We start from the raw sequence: 18,561 nt of genomic DNA on the forward strand, positions 1-18,561 counted from the left end.
CCATAACTTTACTCTGGGGGCTTTAGAACCCTCGAGACAACTCCAGACACTGGGTATTCACCCTTATAATCATTGTACAATATATGAACACTTCTACAATAATGTTTGCTGAAATCTGTATTTTTTTGCATGTTTCTTCACATATCACCAGTATTCAGTATTCTCTTCTGTCCTATGGTTTTCTCTGCTCTCTCTATTCTGGAGCTGTTATGTCAATTTTGTGAAGTGTTTTTGTTTTTATTTATTGTTTATTTATTTGGGACGTTTACATATTATTTTTATAGTGCAATTTAAATGTCTAAATATTCTTAATCTAATATTTAGTTGCTCTTTAAAGAGGTGTGAACGCATTATTACACTCTTTTGACATCATTTTCAGTGGCTTATCGCAGTAATTCCTGGAACAACAAATCGATCTAAAAAATGGCTCATTGTGACAGGTCTACCTTCACTTACTGTTGTCTCTCAGGCCAAATGTGGCCATACATTTTGTTGTTCTTCAGCTGTATGCCAGTCTGCTTTGGACTAAAGAAGCAATTTAAAACCTAGACCATTTCTAACATTGATTTAGGATGTGGCAGTACACACTTGTTCAATAGGCTGCCAAACAACGCTTTTATAGCTGGCCAAACACAAGGCTGTAAAACACTGGCCAGGGCCCATATTTATGCAGCTTTCAGAGGGAGTGCTGGTGTAGGACTTTTGTCCAAATGCTTCTCTCTAACGAATGAAATCTAAACCTAAATCAGCACTCGAACCTCGAGTCTGTATTCATCAGGCGTCTCAGAGCAAGGCTGCCACTTTAGGATCAGACTTCTGTCTTATTAAGAATGATGTTACTGACAGAAACAGACAAGCCCACAGAAGCTTCGTGAATACAGACCCATGGTTTGGGAAGTATCCCTAGGATGTTAATCTCAGACCTGTGTTTGAACTCTTGCACCCTTTTCAGAAATATCCAGTGTTCCTTTGTAATAGCCCTCTCTCGCTCTGTGCTCTTATATGGCCAAGTCTGAGGACATCAGGGAAACTGATAGAAGCCAGGAGTCATGTCGTACAAAATGGGTAAGGGCCTGGCTTCATAAAGATTCTTGAAGCTCCAGTGGCAAGTCACGTGGAATCCATGAAACCTGACCCTAAATAAGCAGCTAATTTTGGTGTTTCCCTTTTCAAAGGCAGGAAAGTAAAGGATGTTAGTGTTCAGTCTAAATTTCATATAGATATTAATCGTTTTGACTTCGTTGTGTGATTTTAAAGTTGTGTATGCACCAACTTTTTAATTTTCTGTGCAGATGGCAATGTCTGAGAACATCCAAATTAAATCTGATGTTCGGTCATGTGGTCCTTGGTCCTGTGATTGTTTGGGTGACATTTGAATTGCTGTATAGCATGCATTTTAATTTTCTACATTTTATATATTGTCAGAAATGAATGCCTGAGATCTAATGAATATCTGAATCAGCCAGTCATTCCCACATTGGCAAATCCTACTTTTATAAATAGACTTTCATTAAGTCACTTCAGGCATTAATGTTATTAAAGTTATCAGTTGTACTTATCTACACTGAACATGACTGAAATAGGAACTCCTACCTTGTATCTCCAGTCATTGTCCATTTTATCTATTCAACTGACCACACAGGAGCGCTTTGTAGTTCTACAATTACAGACTGTAGTCCACCTGTCTCTCTGCATACTTGTCTATCCCTGTTTCATCCTGGTCTTCAATGGACCCCCACAGAGCAGGTGTGGTGTGGTGTTGGATCATTCCCAGTGTGTGTGTGGTGCGAGTGGATCAGACACAGCAGCCTTGCTCACATTTTATGCATTATGTGCACTCACTGTCCACTCTGATCTGGCACTGCAGTGTGTTGGTCGTCCTCTTGTACAACAGTGACACAGGACACTGTCCGCTGGATGTTTTTGGTTGGTGGACTGTTCTCAGTCCAGCAGTGACTCTACAAATCTGTCAATTCCACTTGTGCAGGCTCAAAACACACTAACACATCCACCGCCACATCATACCTGCTCTGTGGGGGTCCTGACCTTTTGAGGACTAGGGTGAAATGGAGATCAAGAAAGTATGCAGAGTAACAGGTGGATGAGAGTCTATAACTTTAGAATTACAAAGTGCTCCTGTGTGGTCACTGGAGCTGATAAATCAGAGAGTGAATGTAGACACAAGGTGTTTCTAATCCAGTGATCACTGTGTTCCAGTATTGAATGAATGGACATTTTTCCTTTTATTTGCACAGAAAATGAGCTGCAGATATCTCCTGCCCCCCAAGTGTTAAAAGCCTTTAGTGCTCTAGAATGAGTGCCCACTTGAGTATAATTGCCTGACCTTAAAACATAAGAGTTCAGATCTAAAACTTGGTGCCCAGTGCTGTGGCTATCTGTCCTGTTTATTCACCAACCGAACAGGGTCTTAAGATTATCGTTCCTAATTGTGGACTTGTGAGAACAGTGCTACTCGACTGGTTTATCTCACACTGTCGTCTACAGTCTGGTGGTAAGTTAAACAAACAGAACCCTGCCTATGTGCTCTCTGTGCCCTAATAAAGGCAGAGCACTGAGAACAAGGAACAGAGGACATTTTTCCCAGTCCAGCCCCCTGCTCTGTGCTCAGGCCCAGTAGCAATTTAAAACATTGTCTTCAATGTGAAAGTGGTTTCTAGCCCCTTGTGTGAGGTGGCAACCTCCGGCATAGGCGCTTCCACTGTTCTAAGTATCCTCTTCCACCATGTTTCAGCACAGACTTGAAAAGTCTTGGAATCTCCTGTTATAGTAGTGTATATGAGCAGTCTCTTACTGCTAACCGTCTCAAAAGTCATTATTTTTTAATACTGATCACTCAATGTTTATTTTATCCCGGAAATGCATCACTTTACATGCAGCCAAGCATTTTCATCTTAAAAAAATCTGAAATATAATTTTTCAGACGTCCTCTTTTACCCGGACATGTCCTCTTTTTTAGACTTAAAAAATGTCCGGGTGGAATTTCACAAACGTCCGGGATGTTGTTTTTCTAGAGCTTACATAGAACTTCAAGAAGCGTTTCGTTCACAAACTAGTCCCGCCCTCCCCTACTCCGATTGGTTCGCTTGAGTGAGAAGGGGACGTGGTGAAGTAGCCTAAAATCTTCTGATTGGACGGTCTGACTGTAGAGCTACCGTTATTGGTTGATGACCTTCTCTGTAAACATTTAATTGGTCAGTCTGCACGTCAGTAGTCTTGTTTACGTCAGGCAAAGCTCATGTACCCACCCTCATCTCGAGCAGCTATGTCGAAACGGAAATGTAAGTTTTCGGATGAATTAAAAAAAGAAAATTCCATGTTTTCCTATGTGTAGCAAATAAAGGTGTAAAAAGACCTAAAAGTGCACACAGGTTCAGCTAAGAATACAACAGGAGCGAGGGGCTTGAACTCACTCCCCCCCAAAAAAATAACGAAAGGTAATAAATAAAAACAGTAACAGTAAGTAAAATAATTTAATTGGGAGTAAACTAAACTGAAACACATGCTGTCTGAATTTGGCTAGAGACTAAACATTTAAAACATCTGAGTGACATCAGTGAGCTGAGTTTTAGAGACTCCTGTAGTAAATACCACCTCGCTGGTGGACTCTAACTCATGCAGATTGTCCCAGTTCAATAAAAACTCAATGAAATCTCTACTTGAGTTAGGGTTAGGCTTCTGTAACTAAAACTAGGTTCAACGACTTTTACAGATGTTTGAAAACCCAAATTGATCAGAATCCAAATCTCACTGGGCCTGTCGCTGGGACTTGTGTGTGTGTGTGTGGTAAGTTGTCACTGCATTTCTGAACATGGTCTAATCTCACACACCTCTCTGAGACAGGACTTGACCGACATCACCCTGGGTCAACTGGGCCTGTTGTGAGTTGTCATCGTGGCGATGGCTGGGTGCATGTGCAATCCCTGAGTGATGACATCCTGAAAACAATGAGGGCACTAAAGCAGTGAGTGTTATAGTAGGCCTTCGAGGGAACTGCCTTTTATGATTAAAGTAATTAATTAAATGAAAGGCAAGCCCTTTCTTCTCTGTGTAGTTTTAAGTGAAAGAATAACTTGTTTGTGAAAGTATGAATTACATGTGTAATAAAATGAAGCCCTGATGTAATTGAGCACATTAGAGGACTAAACCTAATCTATCAAGTTCATAGGCACTCAAAGTATTTTCTGTTTTATCATTAGTAGTGTTTTCATCTAAAATTTAATCTAGTTTTTGAGAATTTGGTGCCAGTCGCTGTGTGCGTTGTTAACTGTTTGCTGAACATGTTTTTGGATGAAGTGCCAGTATTTAAGTAATAACATTAGTTTGGTGAAAAGTGCAACACTTGCCTGTATCTATAATTGCAAACATCACTATCCTACTGCTATATTAAGTGTGTATAACAGGTCTAAGCAATTTCTGTTAATGCATAATAGAAGTGCTATCTTCACATTTCCAGCCTGTTCTCTCGTTGTTGTGTGAATGATCAGTAAATGTTTCTCCAGTTTACCTTGAGTCACTACAGGATTGTATCTGATCATCTTTAACATGGCTTCACTCAATTATGATTCAGCTTAGTGTATGTTAGGGGCAGGAGCTCTAAATACTTACCTTTTGAAATATGAAATATGTCGTTGCATCATTCCTTCACTTCAAAAGACAACATTTCTGATCACATTGACTTTGCTTCAGTCTGGACATGAGCGGAGCTCTTCTCTTTTTCCTGTGATGTTGTATGTATGCTGGATTTAGAATTTCCATTGGGAGACATTTAAAAGACGTTAACTGTATCAGGTCACATGTTTGTCTGTGTCTGTATTCACAGCGGTAAATACGGAATACCTGAACTACATGTAGCCTTGCACTGATCCCGAGGGCTAGTGTGCAGGAATGTGAGATCCATGCGAGTGTGTGTATGTTGGTAAGCTGTGGCTTATGCTCTAGAATGCAGGGTGAACTTTACTGTCTTTGGTGCTTATTGGTCTGACCAGAGAAACGTCCACTATGCTTTGATGTGGCATCCTGTTTTCTTTTTTTCTTCAAGTAAACAGTTGTGTTGCTTGGGAACAACCGTGCAGGTGGTTACTCGTATTAAATTAAAGGCATGCATCTATTAGAAATGAGGACATTATCAGGAGCATTAGTTTCATGTTCTACATGAATAACAGAAGTCATTGTAAGCTCCTTTTTGCATAATGCCACATGTAAAAGCTGGTAATTTATATTCAGTAAATGGTTACAAGAAAATAAAAATAATAAAAATGCAACCTTTAATTATAGACTACTCTGAGAACTGTCTTGATTAGGAGTGATGTAGTGAATATTTTTCACTTAACATCCTTCAGTCGCTTTCCCAGCCAGTAGCAAATAAGCCAAACTTTTTAAAGCAACTCTATGTTGTATTTTTATATTAATAATACAGGTTTAAAATCGTTGCGATGTTTCACTGACATGTACTGGTTAAAACAGTGCCTCTGTCATAGATACGTATGGCTCAGCACTGCAGAAACCACATAACGTAACATTTATGGGTGGGTAGGAAGCGTGTGTCTTGCTTGGACACACCCACTTCAGCTCAGGAAGTGTTTGTTAATGAGAGGGAGAAAGCATTTATGGTAATTAAAAACCAGAACGTTCAACACCACTGAAGCTAAGCAGGTTTGGGACTGGCTAGTAAATGGATGGGAACCTCAGAGTAAATGTTGTTGGGTTTTTGGCGCCAACAGGGGGCGCTGTCTCTGTAGTCTGCATGGATCCCAGTCCTGAGTGCAGTGGCAGGGAGATGGTGAACAAAATATACAGAAAACCAAGATCCTGACTGAGTTCGTAAAAGATCTCTGGGCATCTCCTTGAAATGAGTAGGACTGGTACCCCAACGTCCTGCTAAATCCAGCTCTGTGGCAGCTTCTGGCCTCCTATTCAATGTCTTCATTTGGTTTATTCATTCCCCGTCGTGTCCTCTTTCTACCTAAAGCTGACGTGTGGGGAGTGCACTACTGCATATTGGCTGCTGTCACATCATTCAGTGTTCATGGGTGATAGAATGATCACAGTGCTCTGGCCAGGAAAGCTTCCTTTTATTTAGATTAACTTTTCTTTCGCAGTGTTGCCTAGACTCAGAGGAACTTCAAAGAAGAACACAGCCATTAGTCCATTAAAATCAGCTTTTCGATTGTTGCGGTCATGTTTATGCAAACTTTGTCTGAGAGGAGGACTGCCCTGTTTACATCAAAAAGGAAAAAAATGAAATATATGAAGATGCCATTGAGGTTTTCACATGTTCTAACTTTTACTAAAACTGTATGTTGTGTACAACACATTTAACCTCATTAGATTTCAGACTTGCTGTTTGCTTCCCTGGGTCAATTATTGTTACATTTTAGTCCTGATTTGGACTGAGTCCACACTGGCACTTTTACATTCGACCCAAATTGGCAAATATATAGTTTGCTTCTTGTCCTGTGTTTGGTTTGTAATTCATTCATACCTGAAACAATCCGCACCACAGTTAGTCCCGAAACAGACTGAGACTCACCTGCTCGGACTCTGTCTGCTTGTGTGGTGCACACCTGAGTTTGAAAGTGAGCATTCACACTCTAATTGCATTTATAGAGCAGTTGCACCAGGGTTTGTTTTAATCGAACCAAAACTGAAAAGTGTGAACACACTGTAAACACACTATATGCTGCTGTAATAAATCTAATTGGTGGCCTGTAGTGATCTGCACGATCTAGAAAGACTGTAGTTGGCAGGGTTACGTATCCTGCAAGACTCTTAACTTTCCCTTTGTCCAAGATCTACATGAGAATGCAGATGTATAGGTGTCTCTGGTCAAACTGTTTTGTTTCATTCCTAAGGAAATGAGATCTTTACAAGGAACAGATTTCTATGTGATTTAATGCACAACAACTAGGCCTTGGAAAGGCCTGAAAGTGAGTGCTTTCAAGAGTAAAAGGACAAGCCAGTAATCTCGATATATTCTAGAACAGATTTCAGCGGTAGATAGTTCTTGTTTGTTCACGTTTTATAAAAAGCTTGCCCGTGTGAGCAGGACCAGGACGTGTGCCCACGTCACGCAGAGGTGTGTTTATTTGCGTCTGAGAACGTGAGCGGATCGAGAATGATCAGCATGTTGAAGATTGAGTTGCGCTTGTTTGTGAAGACAGCGGAAGAAAGGGAGAAGTGCTAAAGATGGACAGAATCCAGAGTGAAAGAGAAGTAATGGCTTTTTAGAGGAGATAAGAAGAGTGATGGAGAGTGTGAAGCAGGGCAAGAGGGGAGAGGGACTCCACAGCAGGGTTTAAAAGAGGGAAAAAAAATCACCACACCCCTTTGCTGGCCTCTCAGCCAATCAGAGCACACATGACCTTATTAAGGGCAACTATGAAAGCCACTAGATCCACTGGGGGGGGGGCTGTGTGTGTTTACAGTCATGAGAAAAAGTTTCTGTGCCTGTGGTCAAGTGACAGAAAGTAAACATCCTGTCTGGTGAGAACGCTATTGATCTATTGTTTTATTTCATTTTATTATTTTACTTTTACACCAATGTGACCAGTCCAAAAGTATTTTACACTATGTATTTCCCCCCATGTGTTAAACTCATATAATAGTTGAATTTATGCAGTATTTTGCCATGTTTAAGTTTATATTCTTGACAGCCCCCCTAAAAAATTGCTTTGATAAAATTGTCATTTAAGCTGAATGTCCTCCGTGTTTCCTTCTACAGTGTTTACAGCAGTGCAGTGGGAGCTCAGCACACTGTTGTGCCCTCTAGTGAGCTCCTTTAAAAATGCCCCTTCAACAGATATACACTGTGTGTTCATCCTTTTCTTCTGAAATCAGGAGTTTTAAATAATGGCCAGCAAATAAACACCTAAAAATGGCATTTTGAAAGTTATGTTAAAACAAAAAAACACCCTTAATGCCTTTAACATTGGCTTAGATCTTCACCTTCATTTTCATTCAGTACTCATGGATGTAGTAATGCACTTAATCCCTGCCTCCTCACTGCTCACCTGGAAACACCCACTCCATGCTTTCAGAAACAAAAACGTACAGTAGGAGGGGCAGGGGTGTAGCCAGAAACTGACCTTTGACCCTGGGTGCGTCTGGGCAAAAAAATGGATGGGCAGTGAGGGGACAAATATTCTTTCTAGAATAATAAACTAATGTAAACCTTGGGAGTGCAGAGGTGAGTTCGCTCTAAAAGCAGAGATTTAAGATCCCGGTGTTTTAGCTCTGACAGTAAACGCTGGCTGCTGATTGGCTTATAAAAGTGATGACTAATGAGAAGCGTATTTTCGCCTTAAGTCTTGAAGAATCTGCCCCTTCCACCGACTGAGGGAGCCTTAAATATTCAGAAATGAAATGGAACTTGGCTTTTAGTGTCCAAATACGGGACGGTTGGCAAACCTAATGTCTCCTCTGGGTGTAGCTCTGAATCCGACACCAAATGTGCGCTTATGGGACCTGTCGGCAACTGGCTCTGTCTGACCGGGTGGGCATTGTTCCAATTTGTGTAGGGTCAGGTCCAACTGTGGCTACCCCCTGGGTAGAGATTGATTATTGATCATTAAATGTACACATAGCGTAATGTTACGAGAGGGAGAGAGAGAGATTATTTAAATGTTTGATTTAATGAGAACTAGTAGCAGAAGAAAATAGTTTGTGAACTAAACAATGGACGTCTGATGGGTACTGAATATCATTAAAATAGAACATAGATTATATTCAAATGAGCTTTTCTACTGTAACTCGTTCTCAATGTCTGCCTGAAAAAAGAAAAACAAAACAGTAGAATGAGACACTCGGGGAGTAGCTGCACATGAGCCAGTGCCATCATGCCCAAACTACTCCTATCAAAAGTATTCAAGGGAACTCCATCACTGCAGATTTCATAGTTCTGCTGCAATTCAGCCAAATACTGAGTGTCTTCATAACCCTGTAGTGTACTCTTGATGTTGTCATGGTGACAGGGGCTCCTGTGGCTGTTTCTGAAGTTCCTTTTCTGTTGACAAGATTTTTCTACAGAGATGTCAGCTATAAGTGCGCCCTAAATTAGCGCCCTCAGCTGTTTAGAAGAGTTAGCTTGGTGCTTCTGAACGGATAATGCACGTAACTCTTTTGTTGCAACATGCTAATCTTCACATTTGCAGTTGATGTGTAGAAAGGACTTGACTCAATGTTTTTAATGAGTAATCATCACGAGAGCTCGTATGGATGAGTGGGTGGGTGTATGTGCTTTCTATTGTCCTGTTGTAGCCGGTGGTTATTCAAGGGACACTTGCACTGAAATGAAAAGCTTAACTATTGCTACAATCCACTTTGGTAAACATGCCTCCTCACCACCTACATTTGGGCCACAATGGTCTTAATGGTCTCTAACTCTAACCTTGAAGGTGGGAGGAACATTTTAAAAAGCTAAAAGCTTTTTGGGGTGAAAGGTTTGGCTGCTTCTGAGAGGTGTATATATTTTTATCCTTTTAGCTGGCTAATTCAGAAGGAAGCCCGCAAGCTAAATATAATGCCATCTGTGGCAGTGAACACACACACACACAAGTGCACTAGGGGCAGTTGTGGGTTTGGTGCCTAGCTCAAGGGCACCTCAGTGTGGATTGAGGGAAGAGGACAGTGCGAATCGAACCAACCTTTCAGCCCTAAGCCCTTTCCTCTTTAGTGTTTTTTATATATTGTCTTCAACATTTAATTTTGTTTGAGCACCACAGTGTTCTATGTCCAATTGCTGATTGTATAATTGTAGGGTTCTACTTTTTATTGAGCATTGCTACTTGTAAATGATGTCACTTTGCGCACTGATATTGCCTTTAATATTTCAGAAAGGAACAAAAGTAAGAAAGAATAATACATTTGTTCATTTTATTAAATTAACTATTGCAATAAATGTACTAAAATACTGCTATGGAATGCTGCATGACATGGCCATCATCATCATCCCCCAGCCGGTAGCATGATGAGTATCTGCTGGCAAACAGGAGTTGGACAGTTGGTGCTCTTCTGGAAGCATTTGGAGTTGTCCAGTGCTGTGGATTGGCAGCGGTTTGGTAAAAACGCAGTGGCTGGCTTGTCGTGTCTTCGTCTTGTCACCGTTCCAGCTTGTTAGCCTTTGTGACTTTAGGGAGACCTATTAATCGTACTCCAAAAAGGAATTGTAGGCCTGTACCTTGATTTAAAATGTTTCATTTACACACCATTGCCTTCAGCGCAGAGAAATTGACACCTTTGAACTTTGTGTCTCACTGTCGTAAGTCTGGGAATCCACCTTGCTCCCACAGTCCACTTTTATCATCCAGGCTAATTTCTGCCTGTAATCAGATTACTGCCTGTGAGCTGCCTTAGCACCTCTCTCTCTCTTGCTCTCTGTCTCTCTCTCACACACTCATACACACACACTCCCCTCCTCTCTGTGTGATTGGTCTAACCCTGGACGACTGTGCGTAGGACTGCATTTCCATCACATTTGAGTTCAGTGTTCATTGCTGTCTCTCTCTCTCGCTCGCTCTGACTTCTATCCTGTGGACTTCTTTTACTTTGTATGACCTGGATTCTTCGTCTGTAATTTTTCACTGCATTTTTACCGCTTTTTCCACTGAAACATGTTGAAGAACCAGTGGATTACGAACTATCTCAGCCATGTCACGCAGTGTGGCCACGGTAAGGACTGGTGACTGTTGCCAGGCAGCCTGATTGATTGACAACCTTGTTGGGGCATTGTTGTGGTGCCAGGTTCGGGACAGATACCGGGGGGGCGCTGGAATGATTGATTGGCCCCTTGCTGGACTGTGAGAGTGTAGATTCGATTTAAGGCAGGCTAACCTTGTTTGTTTTCTGCATCTGAAGGTGCGTGCGTTTGAATGCTTTTTAGGCTACTGCTGATTTCAGCAGTAATCTGTTTTACTTGCAGCAGCAATTTCAAAACAGAGCTGAAGTTGAGGGAAAGTGGATCTTCATAAGATGAGAATGGACATATTGTGCATCACCTTGGGCTAAAAAACAGAAGTGGAGCGTGTTAAATGGGAGAGGAATCAGTTCAGATGTTGGTTAATGTGCGCTTGGGCATTGATTATATACAAATAGTGAAGAACTGACTGGTGATCTGGGATGCTACATTAAGTACAAAAGCCTTGGAACCTTAATATCCAGATCTTCCAGGCAGTAAAAGCTGATTGTAGATAAAATAACATACACATCCCCTACGTTTTTCAGTCCCAATACCGGTTTATTTTGGTTCTGTATGAACATGGATTCTCCAGATGTCTCTGGCCTGCTCCTGTATGTTCACACAAAGTAAACATGACAGCAGCTGTCACGGGTAGCAGTGCCTTATAATAATTACCATTTCCCCAAACACAACCCACTGTGCTTATGTTGTTTGAGACTTCTCTCTCTCTCTCTCTCTGTCGCTCTCTCATTTCTCCTCAGAGAGCCCCATGTGCTTTAGAAGGAGGGTGACACACTCTGAGAGATCTATTTTTCACCTTGTCCATCCCTCCTTATATTTTTAGAAAATCCCTCATTCCTCCCCTCTCTGGGCTGTGGGTTTGTGGCCGTCAGCATCCTTAAGCTTCTCACTGGCACTTGCACAAAACAGACTCATCACACTGCATCAGCTTTTTCAGCTGGGGTCTGATCCACAGTCTGCGTTCACCTTGTTTACCCTTTTGGTCCTAAACTGAGAGTGGAAATGTTGTAGAATGTGTGTTCCTCAGCCACAGTTGTGGAGGCCCTGGCATAATTTTTGTCCCTCTTCTTCTACATCATTCAGCTAATCTGGTAATTAACAAGGCCTTCCTTGATGTGTTAAAGCAGGAAACAGTGTTCAGGGCAGAGGGCCTTCAAGGCCAAGTCTGAGAAGCATGCTACACATTGGCTTTTATTTTCCATAGTTGTTAGCAACCAGAGTTTTCAATAATTAATTAGTGAATACACACGTTTTGAATTGGACCTGTTTTCTGCATTTGAGCTGAGGCATGTTTTAACGAAAGACGACTGAATCCATGTTTGTCAAAACGTCTTGTGACTTACGTAAACAATCTGTTTGAACTCAAGTGAGTGCTGCAACACAACACAACACATCTAGAGGGCACCAGTTAGTAATGTATTTTAAAGCACAGTTGATATCTGCCTTAATTTAGGATTAATTTAGGCCTAAGTGTGATATATTTATTTATTTTTAAATTATTATAATTTTAGGCAATGGCGGCACGGTGGAGCAGCAGGTAGTGTCGCAGTCACACAGCTCCAGGGGCCTGGAGGTTGGGGGTTCGATTCCCGCTCCGGGTGACTGTCTGTGAGGAGTGTGGTGTGTTCTCTCTGTGTCTGCGTGGGTTTCCTCTGGGTGACTGTCTGTGAGGAGTGTGGTGTGTTCTCTCTGTGTCTGCGTGGGTTTCCTCTGGGTGACTGTCTGTGAGGAGTGTGGTGTGTTGTGTCTGCGTGGGTTTCCTCCGGGTGACTGTCTGTGGGGAGTGTGGTGTGTTCTCCCTGTGTTTGCGTGGGTTTCCTCCGGGTGACTATCTGAGGAGTGTGGTGTGTTCTCTCTGTGTCTGCGTGGGTTTCCTCCGGGTGACTGTCTGTGAGGAGTGTGGTGTGTTCTCCCTGTGTCTGCGTGGGTTTCCTCCGGGTGACTGTCTGTGAGGAGTGTGGTGTGTTCTCCCTGTGTTTGCGTGGGTTTCCTCCGGGTGACTATCTGAGGAGTGTGGTGTGTTCTCTCTGTGTCTGCGTGGGTTTCCTCCGGGTGACTGTCTGTGAGGAGTGTGGTGTGTTCTCCCTGTGTCTGCGTGGGTTTCCTCCGGGTGCTCCAATTTCCTTCCTTTTTTTTTATTTATTTATTTTTTTTAAAGAAATTAATCTGGGTCTGGTTTTATATCCGAAATCATGCCACACTTCTATTTAGTACGCAGCACTCTGCCTCTGACTGGTCCAACTCTTGTTATAGGAACTAAATATTAAAAAACGAAATGAAAGATTAAAATTGACACTGATTGTGATATTATAAGCTGTAATTCAGTGTTCTGATTGAAAACTGCTCTCTTTAAAATGGTGATTTCAATATAAAAAAGGGTACTAAAGCAGTTTTATACGAAGAACCATAAAGCAGAGATGTTAATAATGACTCAACTGTTAAATATTCAGCACCCTACGGAGGCCGGGGTTATAGCTGGTTTTGGGGTTTAGAATGAGGGTTAAGTCTAGAACTAAGTCACACACATTTAGTTAAATGTAGGTTTAAAGCATGACAAACATCAAAGCATCTCTAATTAACTGTCAAAATATTTTTGCCGAAAATTTGATTGGTTTCACTGCTAACAAATGTAGTTAAATAACTTGGCTTTTCTGACCTTAAGAGGTTATTTCAACAGTAGTTGGATCTCAGAGGGGAACGCTCTCTGGAAACTTAAAGGTGATGATGGTAAACACAGGTGACATTATCACCATGGGAAGGGGTCCTGTGCTATAAGTGTGGGATCTTCCATAGCTACTTGTGAGCAGGTCTGCTGTTTTAAGGGTTTGTTTGTAAGGAGGCCCCCTCTCCAATAAAAAAGGCAGTATCTTAAGAGGCTGTCTATACTGGGGAGATATTTATGACAGTTTTAAATGACTGGATTGCTGGGTGGAATCTTCTTAGAATTGTTTTTTCAGTTTTTGCCTTCTTTCCAAGCCATGCTATGATTTCATGAAAATATCACTACCTTCCTCTGGTCACTTTATATCCACCCCCTCTTAAGGAATTCCACTATGTATCATAAATCAATCGTTTCAGTTTCACAGCTTTCATTTTACCACACACTCTTTATAAGGCAACTTCTGAGGGGAAATACTTGCAAAGACTTTGCAGCCAGCCTTATAAAGGCATTGTATGCTCCTCTGGAGTGTGAAGAATGAGGTTTGCACATCCAAATATCATCTTTGAATTTGGTTTGGTTTGTGTCTCTTTGCAGGGCTGGGACCTGACTCTTCGGTTAAAGGCTGCGCTCCAGTGCTGCTGCAGAAGGGAGCTCTAAGGTGTGTTTTGAGTTTGAAATATCATTATAATCTGAGCTCTGAACACGTTTGGACACAACCTTCGTGTGTAAAGTTAGTACATGATTATGTTCAACAACAATTGTACTGTCTCTATAATGTCTTTTTAATAAACCCCATCAAAACACCACAGGAATCAAACTGTAGCTACACCCAAATTCCTTCGGTTGTCTACTCCCCCGGCTTTGGAGACGTAGACGGCCTTTGTCCCTAGCTCTCCTTTGTTTGTCACTGACTTGGTCCAGCCCATGCCGGCATGGACTCGATAAATCCTAACATGCTTTTGTCCAAAGAACAGAAAGTGCAAGGACAAGCACGAACCACGGGAGGACATCCTTTTCTTAAACTCTTGAGAGTACGTAGTAAAGGAATCCTGTCCCAGAGAACACTTTGTTTGTGGGACAACAAATTAAGGACGTTAAGAAGAGATGACACCTATAACTAATGTTGGCCTGTGTGACAGACATGTCGATGAAGTCTTTATCCTCTCCACCTTGGTGTAAAGGCCAGCATGCTGGAGCTTATTGGTCGAACAGGAGGTTAATCGCGGTGTCAGCAGGCACACTGTCTGCAGCCAAATTTTTTTGATGTGCCAGAAATTTCATGGCAGCCTTTAAAAGCAGATAGTCATGTATTGGATGATCATTTACTCTGTAATGACTTGTTGTGGTTTCTTTGGAAATTTCACAGCTTAAAGTCAGTTACTGCAAAGTCCACAGAAAGGCCTTCTTCCACTGACTTTAAGCTGCTCTGTCAGGACGTGGCATGATTCCTCATTCCAATACTAACAAGCCACACAAGCAGTCATTTAGTCTCATCCGTACATCTTAGGAATGAGGTTTTATATTTCCAAGAAACCCTACACTAAATGAACTTATTAGTTAGAGCTGGACGATAATTCAGTATATATCACAATATAAAATGTTTCAATAACATCTTCATATCAAAATCGGAATTAAATCATATTGACTAAAAATAAGAAATATATTATGATATAAATTTTGGACACATTGTCCAGCCCTACTATTAGTATATACAGATAGAATAAAGTCACCAAGTTAAAACCAAGCACACCATTGTTTTTCTTGTGAAATTCCCAATAAGTTTGATGTGTCACATGACCCTCTTCCCATTGGGGAAAAAAAAACTAAAGTTGGATCCAAAATGGCCCACTTCAAAATGGTGGCCATGGTCACCACCCTTCTTAAAGTCCCCCCCCCTCTCCCATATACTAATGTGCCACAAACAGGAAGTTAATATCACCAGCCATTCCCATTTTATTAAGGTGTATCCATATAAATGGTCCACCCTGTAGTTAGTGTCTTAATGTGTTACTTTTCTGTCCCAAAGCTGTGTAATATACATTGTTCTTGTAAAGTGTTTAGCGCTTTCTTTAGTAAGTACTCAAATGAGGTGATAAAAGGTTTGTTACAATAGAAAGTTATTTATTTTTTGAGGTAAATATATTGTCCCACAAATGATGTCCATAAACAATATTATCATCATTTTTAAGACCATTTTATTCCACTGATGCACTAATGAACTTTTAGTAAAAGCTTATGAATATTCAGACATTAAAATTATGTGTAAAACTCTTAATTATATATCACAAATAAAACCACTGTCTTTAAACAAATCCACAAACTGGCTCCAGACCAGAGGAAAACCAGAGAACAGAACAGAGCACGTGGCACAGAATATTGATGTTCATTCTTGTGTAAACACTCAAGTATGCACACTGGGCAATACTGAGGTCAGCAATAATTATTTAAGAAATGTCCATACATCACTGGAGAAGTTTAGCCTGTGAGTGTGACAGACCATCTCTGCTGACTGACTTACGGATAGCAACATGGCTCCATAGACCTCTCAAAGTCATGTTGTTATTCTGGAGCATGTCATGTCCATATTAGGAGCTTGTATTCTCAGTGTTTATCAAACATTCTGGAGTGCCCCACTTTTCTGGATAAGAATATTTATCTATTACACACACATGCTATATACATTTACTTAATTCAAATTTAAATTCTATATTTTATTTGGCATGTGTATTTTACCAAAGTATCTTTTTAAAACTTGGTTTTTATTATTATTCACAGTTGTGTAATGAAATGAACAATTATTACACTGACCTACACAGTTGGGTACATACAATATATAATATACTAGATCACACTGGTCTGATTTCTCAGTAGCATCATACTTTTAAATGTAAGATTTAAAAAAAATAAAATCAATAATTTTTTTTTGGGGCACTGTTCTGTAAAGTTTGTTCAAACCATACTATGATTTTTATTAAATAAATACATACAGTCCAGTGCTATGGCACAACCAGGAAATTTTAATGTGTCTTATGTTGAACCTGTTGTTAACTAATTCTTACAGTTTAAAAAGTTGTGTGATAAGTTGTTCTAAGCTGCATTAGCATAAGGGTGAGTGGTGTATTTGGGGGGGGTGCAGTAATTGGAGTGCCCTGTTTAGACAGGGTGAGCATGGTGTAAACTGGAACTCGAGTGATGCTGTATTAATAGCTTAGCTACTAATCTATTCCTGTGGCAGACCAAGAGAACATTTAGAGTCTTCGACACCCTCTGCTAATTCATCTTAAAAATATCACACAGGAGCACGGGACTAACACAGGATGCCAAAACATCCCCCGTTTATTACTCCTAAGGTAGTCTGTGGCAATAGTATGACTTAGAAATTGAGGGAACAGGGGGACGTTAGGCTTGTTTTAAAGTTATCGTATTGCTTTCTGGTTGTTTAAAATGTAGCTGATTATTGTTTCACATATTTGGATTCTCTTAAGCATCAATTTTTGCAAATATTTAGTGAGTTTTGCAGAATTTGTCTCCACTGGGCATAATTACTGTGCAAAAGTCACATTTGAGATGTGGTTGTCCCATTTGCAGCTTTCCAAAAGACGTTTCCATTGAAGACACAAACACACTGGTAAGAAGTGTTACAGACATTGATGCCAACCTCCTGGCTGTGCTGCCCAAAGGTGAGTGACTCTAAACCTGCCGCTCAAACTTTAGTCTAAAGTTTAGAAGGATTTGGAAGTCCTTAATTGGCTCCTTTTGTAGTTTCAGAATTAAAGAAGCATTTTGAAAACGCCATCAAAACTGAACCAAAAATGAATAGGTAAGTTGAAGTAAAGGTCTCGAGTTTTATGTTTAGGAATCGTTAACCACTGGGAAAGTGCTAGCTGAAGGATCTAAAACCAGATATGTGTTCCCTTTCAGAAAAGAGAGGATTGCACGAAGGCTGGAGGGTATTGAAACGGATGTTCCATCCGCGCTGGTTTCAAACATGCAACATACTCCTGGTCTGGTGACCAATCGGCTGCTAGAGGAGGACACACCACGCTACACACGTGCTTCAGACTCCAATGAATCAGGCATTGTGGGTAAGATGTAATTTAATTTTAAATGGACTTCTATAATGATACCATATTTAATTACAATACCATAGTACAATATCAGTGTAAAACATTCAGTGTTAGAGATGCAGGTTGTAAACTCGAACTGACCTATATGTGCTTCTCTCATAAATGTGATTTTATTGCAACCAGATTTTATTTTCGCCAGTTAGGACAAACCTTAAAAATGGCTGCCAAATATCCAATTTCACCTAATGAGAAACTGTCAAAACGCCTCCTTTTACAGGATATTGATTTTTAAAATGTATTTATTTTGTATGCGAGTATGGAGAAGCTTTACAGAATGCTGTCAAAATCCCTTTCAGCCTAATTGGACATTTTACCACAAACCTGTCATATCATTAATTTGAAGATACATTTCCTGTGTGTGCTTGTGAACAGTCGCTCTGTAGGGACATGTCTGCAAGTGTTCAAACTAACAGTGCAATGATAAAAACTAACATTAACATGATATCCAATTAGACATATTTTGGCAGTTTCAGTATCTACTTAAAAGTTTTGGCTGGGTGTTGTACACTCAAACTTTTATAATGGTGGTACATTGTATTTAGTTGGGGAGCATAATTGCCTATTCTCGTTTTGTTAATTTTTAAGTTCCATTTAATTTTGTAAATTTTTCCCATTTTGTTTTGATATATTCAGCTTTCTGTCCAGTCAGTGGCATGTAGTTAGACCACCACAGTTCTTTTTCAAAGTATACTATCTGCCTTAGGGCTGGACAATATTTCAATATCAATATATATTGCGATATAAAACGTTTCAATATTAATCAAACACTTTAAATTTTTCAATTTACATTTACAGCATCTGTCACCGACTGACTGTCATTAGAGGGCACTGTCATCAGTTCGTCGCTTCCAATTTTAAAGTTTAAGTTTAAAGTTTAAAAATATCAATGCTGACAAAGCCAAGAGGTTGTTGTTTGATGATGTCATGTTGCTTTCAGTTCTTGGCAGATTTTCTGTGGCTTTTTTTTATTGTTCATATCGATATCGGAATTATATCGTGTTGACAGAAATAAAGAAATATATCGCAATATAAATTTTGCTGTATCGTTCAGCTCTAAT

The 18,561-nt window shown here is 40.4% G+C and overlaps 1 protein-coding gene across 1 annotated transcript in view; it reads left to right on the plus strand.

Moving 5' to 3' along the window:
* The first annotated feature begins 10,628 nt into the window (after positions 1–10,628).
* svilb (supervillin b) overlaps positions 10,629–18,561 on the plus strand; it is a 43,898-nt gene continuing 35,965 nt past the window's right edge. The window contains 5 exon segments of the mRNA XM_066655744.1: positions 10,629–10,686; positions 13,971–14,034; positions 16,965–17,056; positions 17,139–17,196; positions 17,298–17,461. Of these exon segments, the coding sequence (XP_066511841.1) occupies positions 10,629–10,686; positions 13,971–14,034; positions 16,965–17,056; positions 17,139–17,196; positions 17,298–17,461 (436 nt within the window).

Source organism: Hoplias malabaricus, chromosome Y (assembly GCF_029633855.1).
Source record: "Hoplias malabaricus isolate fHopMal1 chromosome Y, fHopMal1.hap1, whole genome shotgun sequence".
In the NCBI taxonomy this organism is placed as follows: Eukaryota; Metazoa; Chordata; class Actinopteri; order Characiformes; family Erythrinidae; genus Hoplias; species Hoplias malabaricus.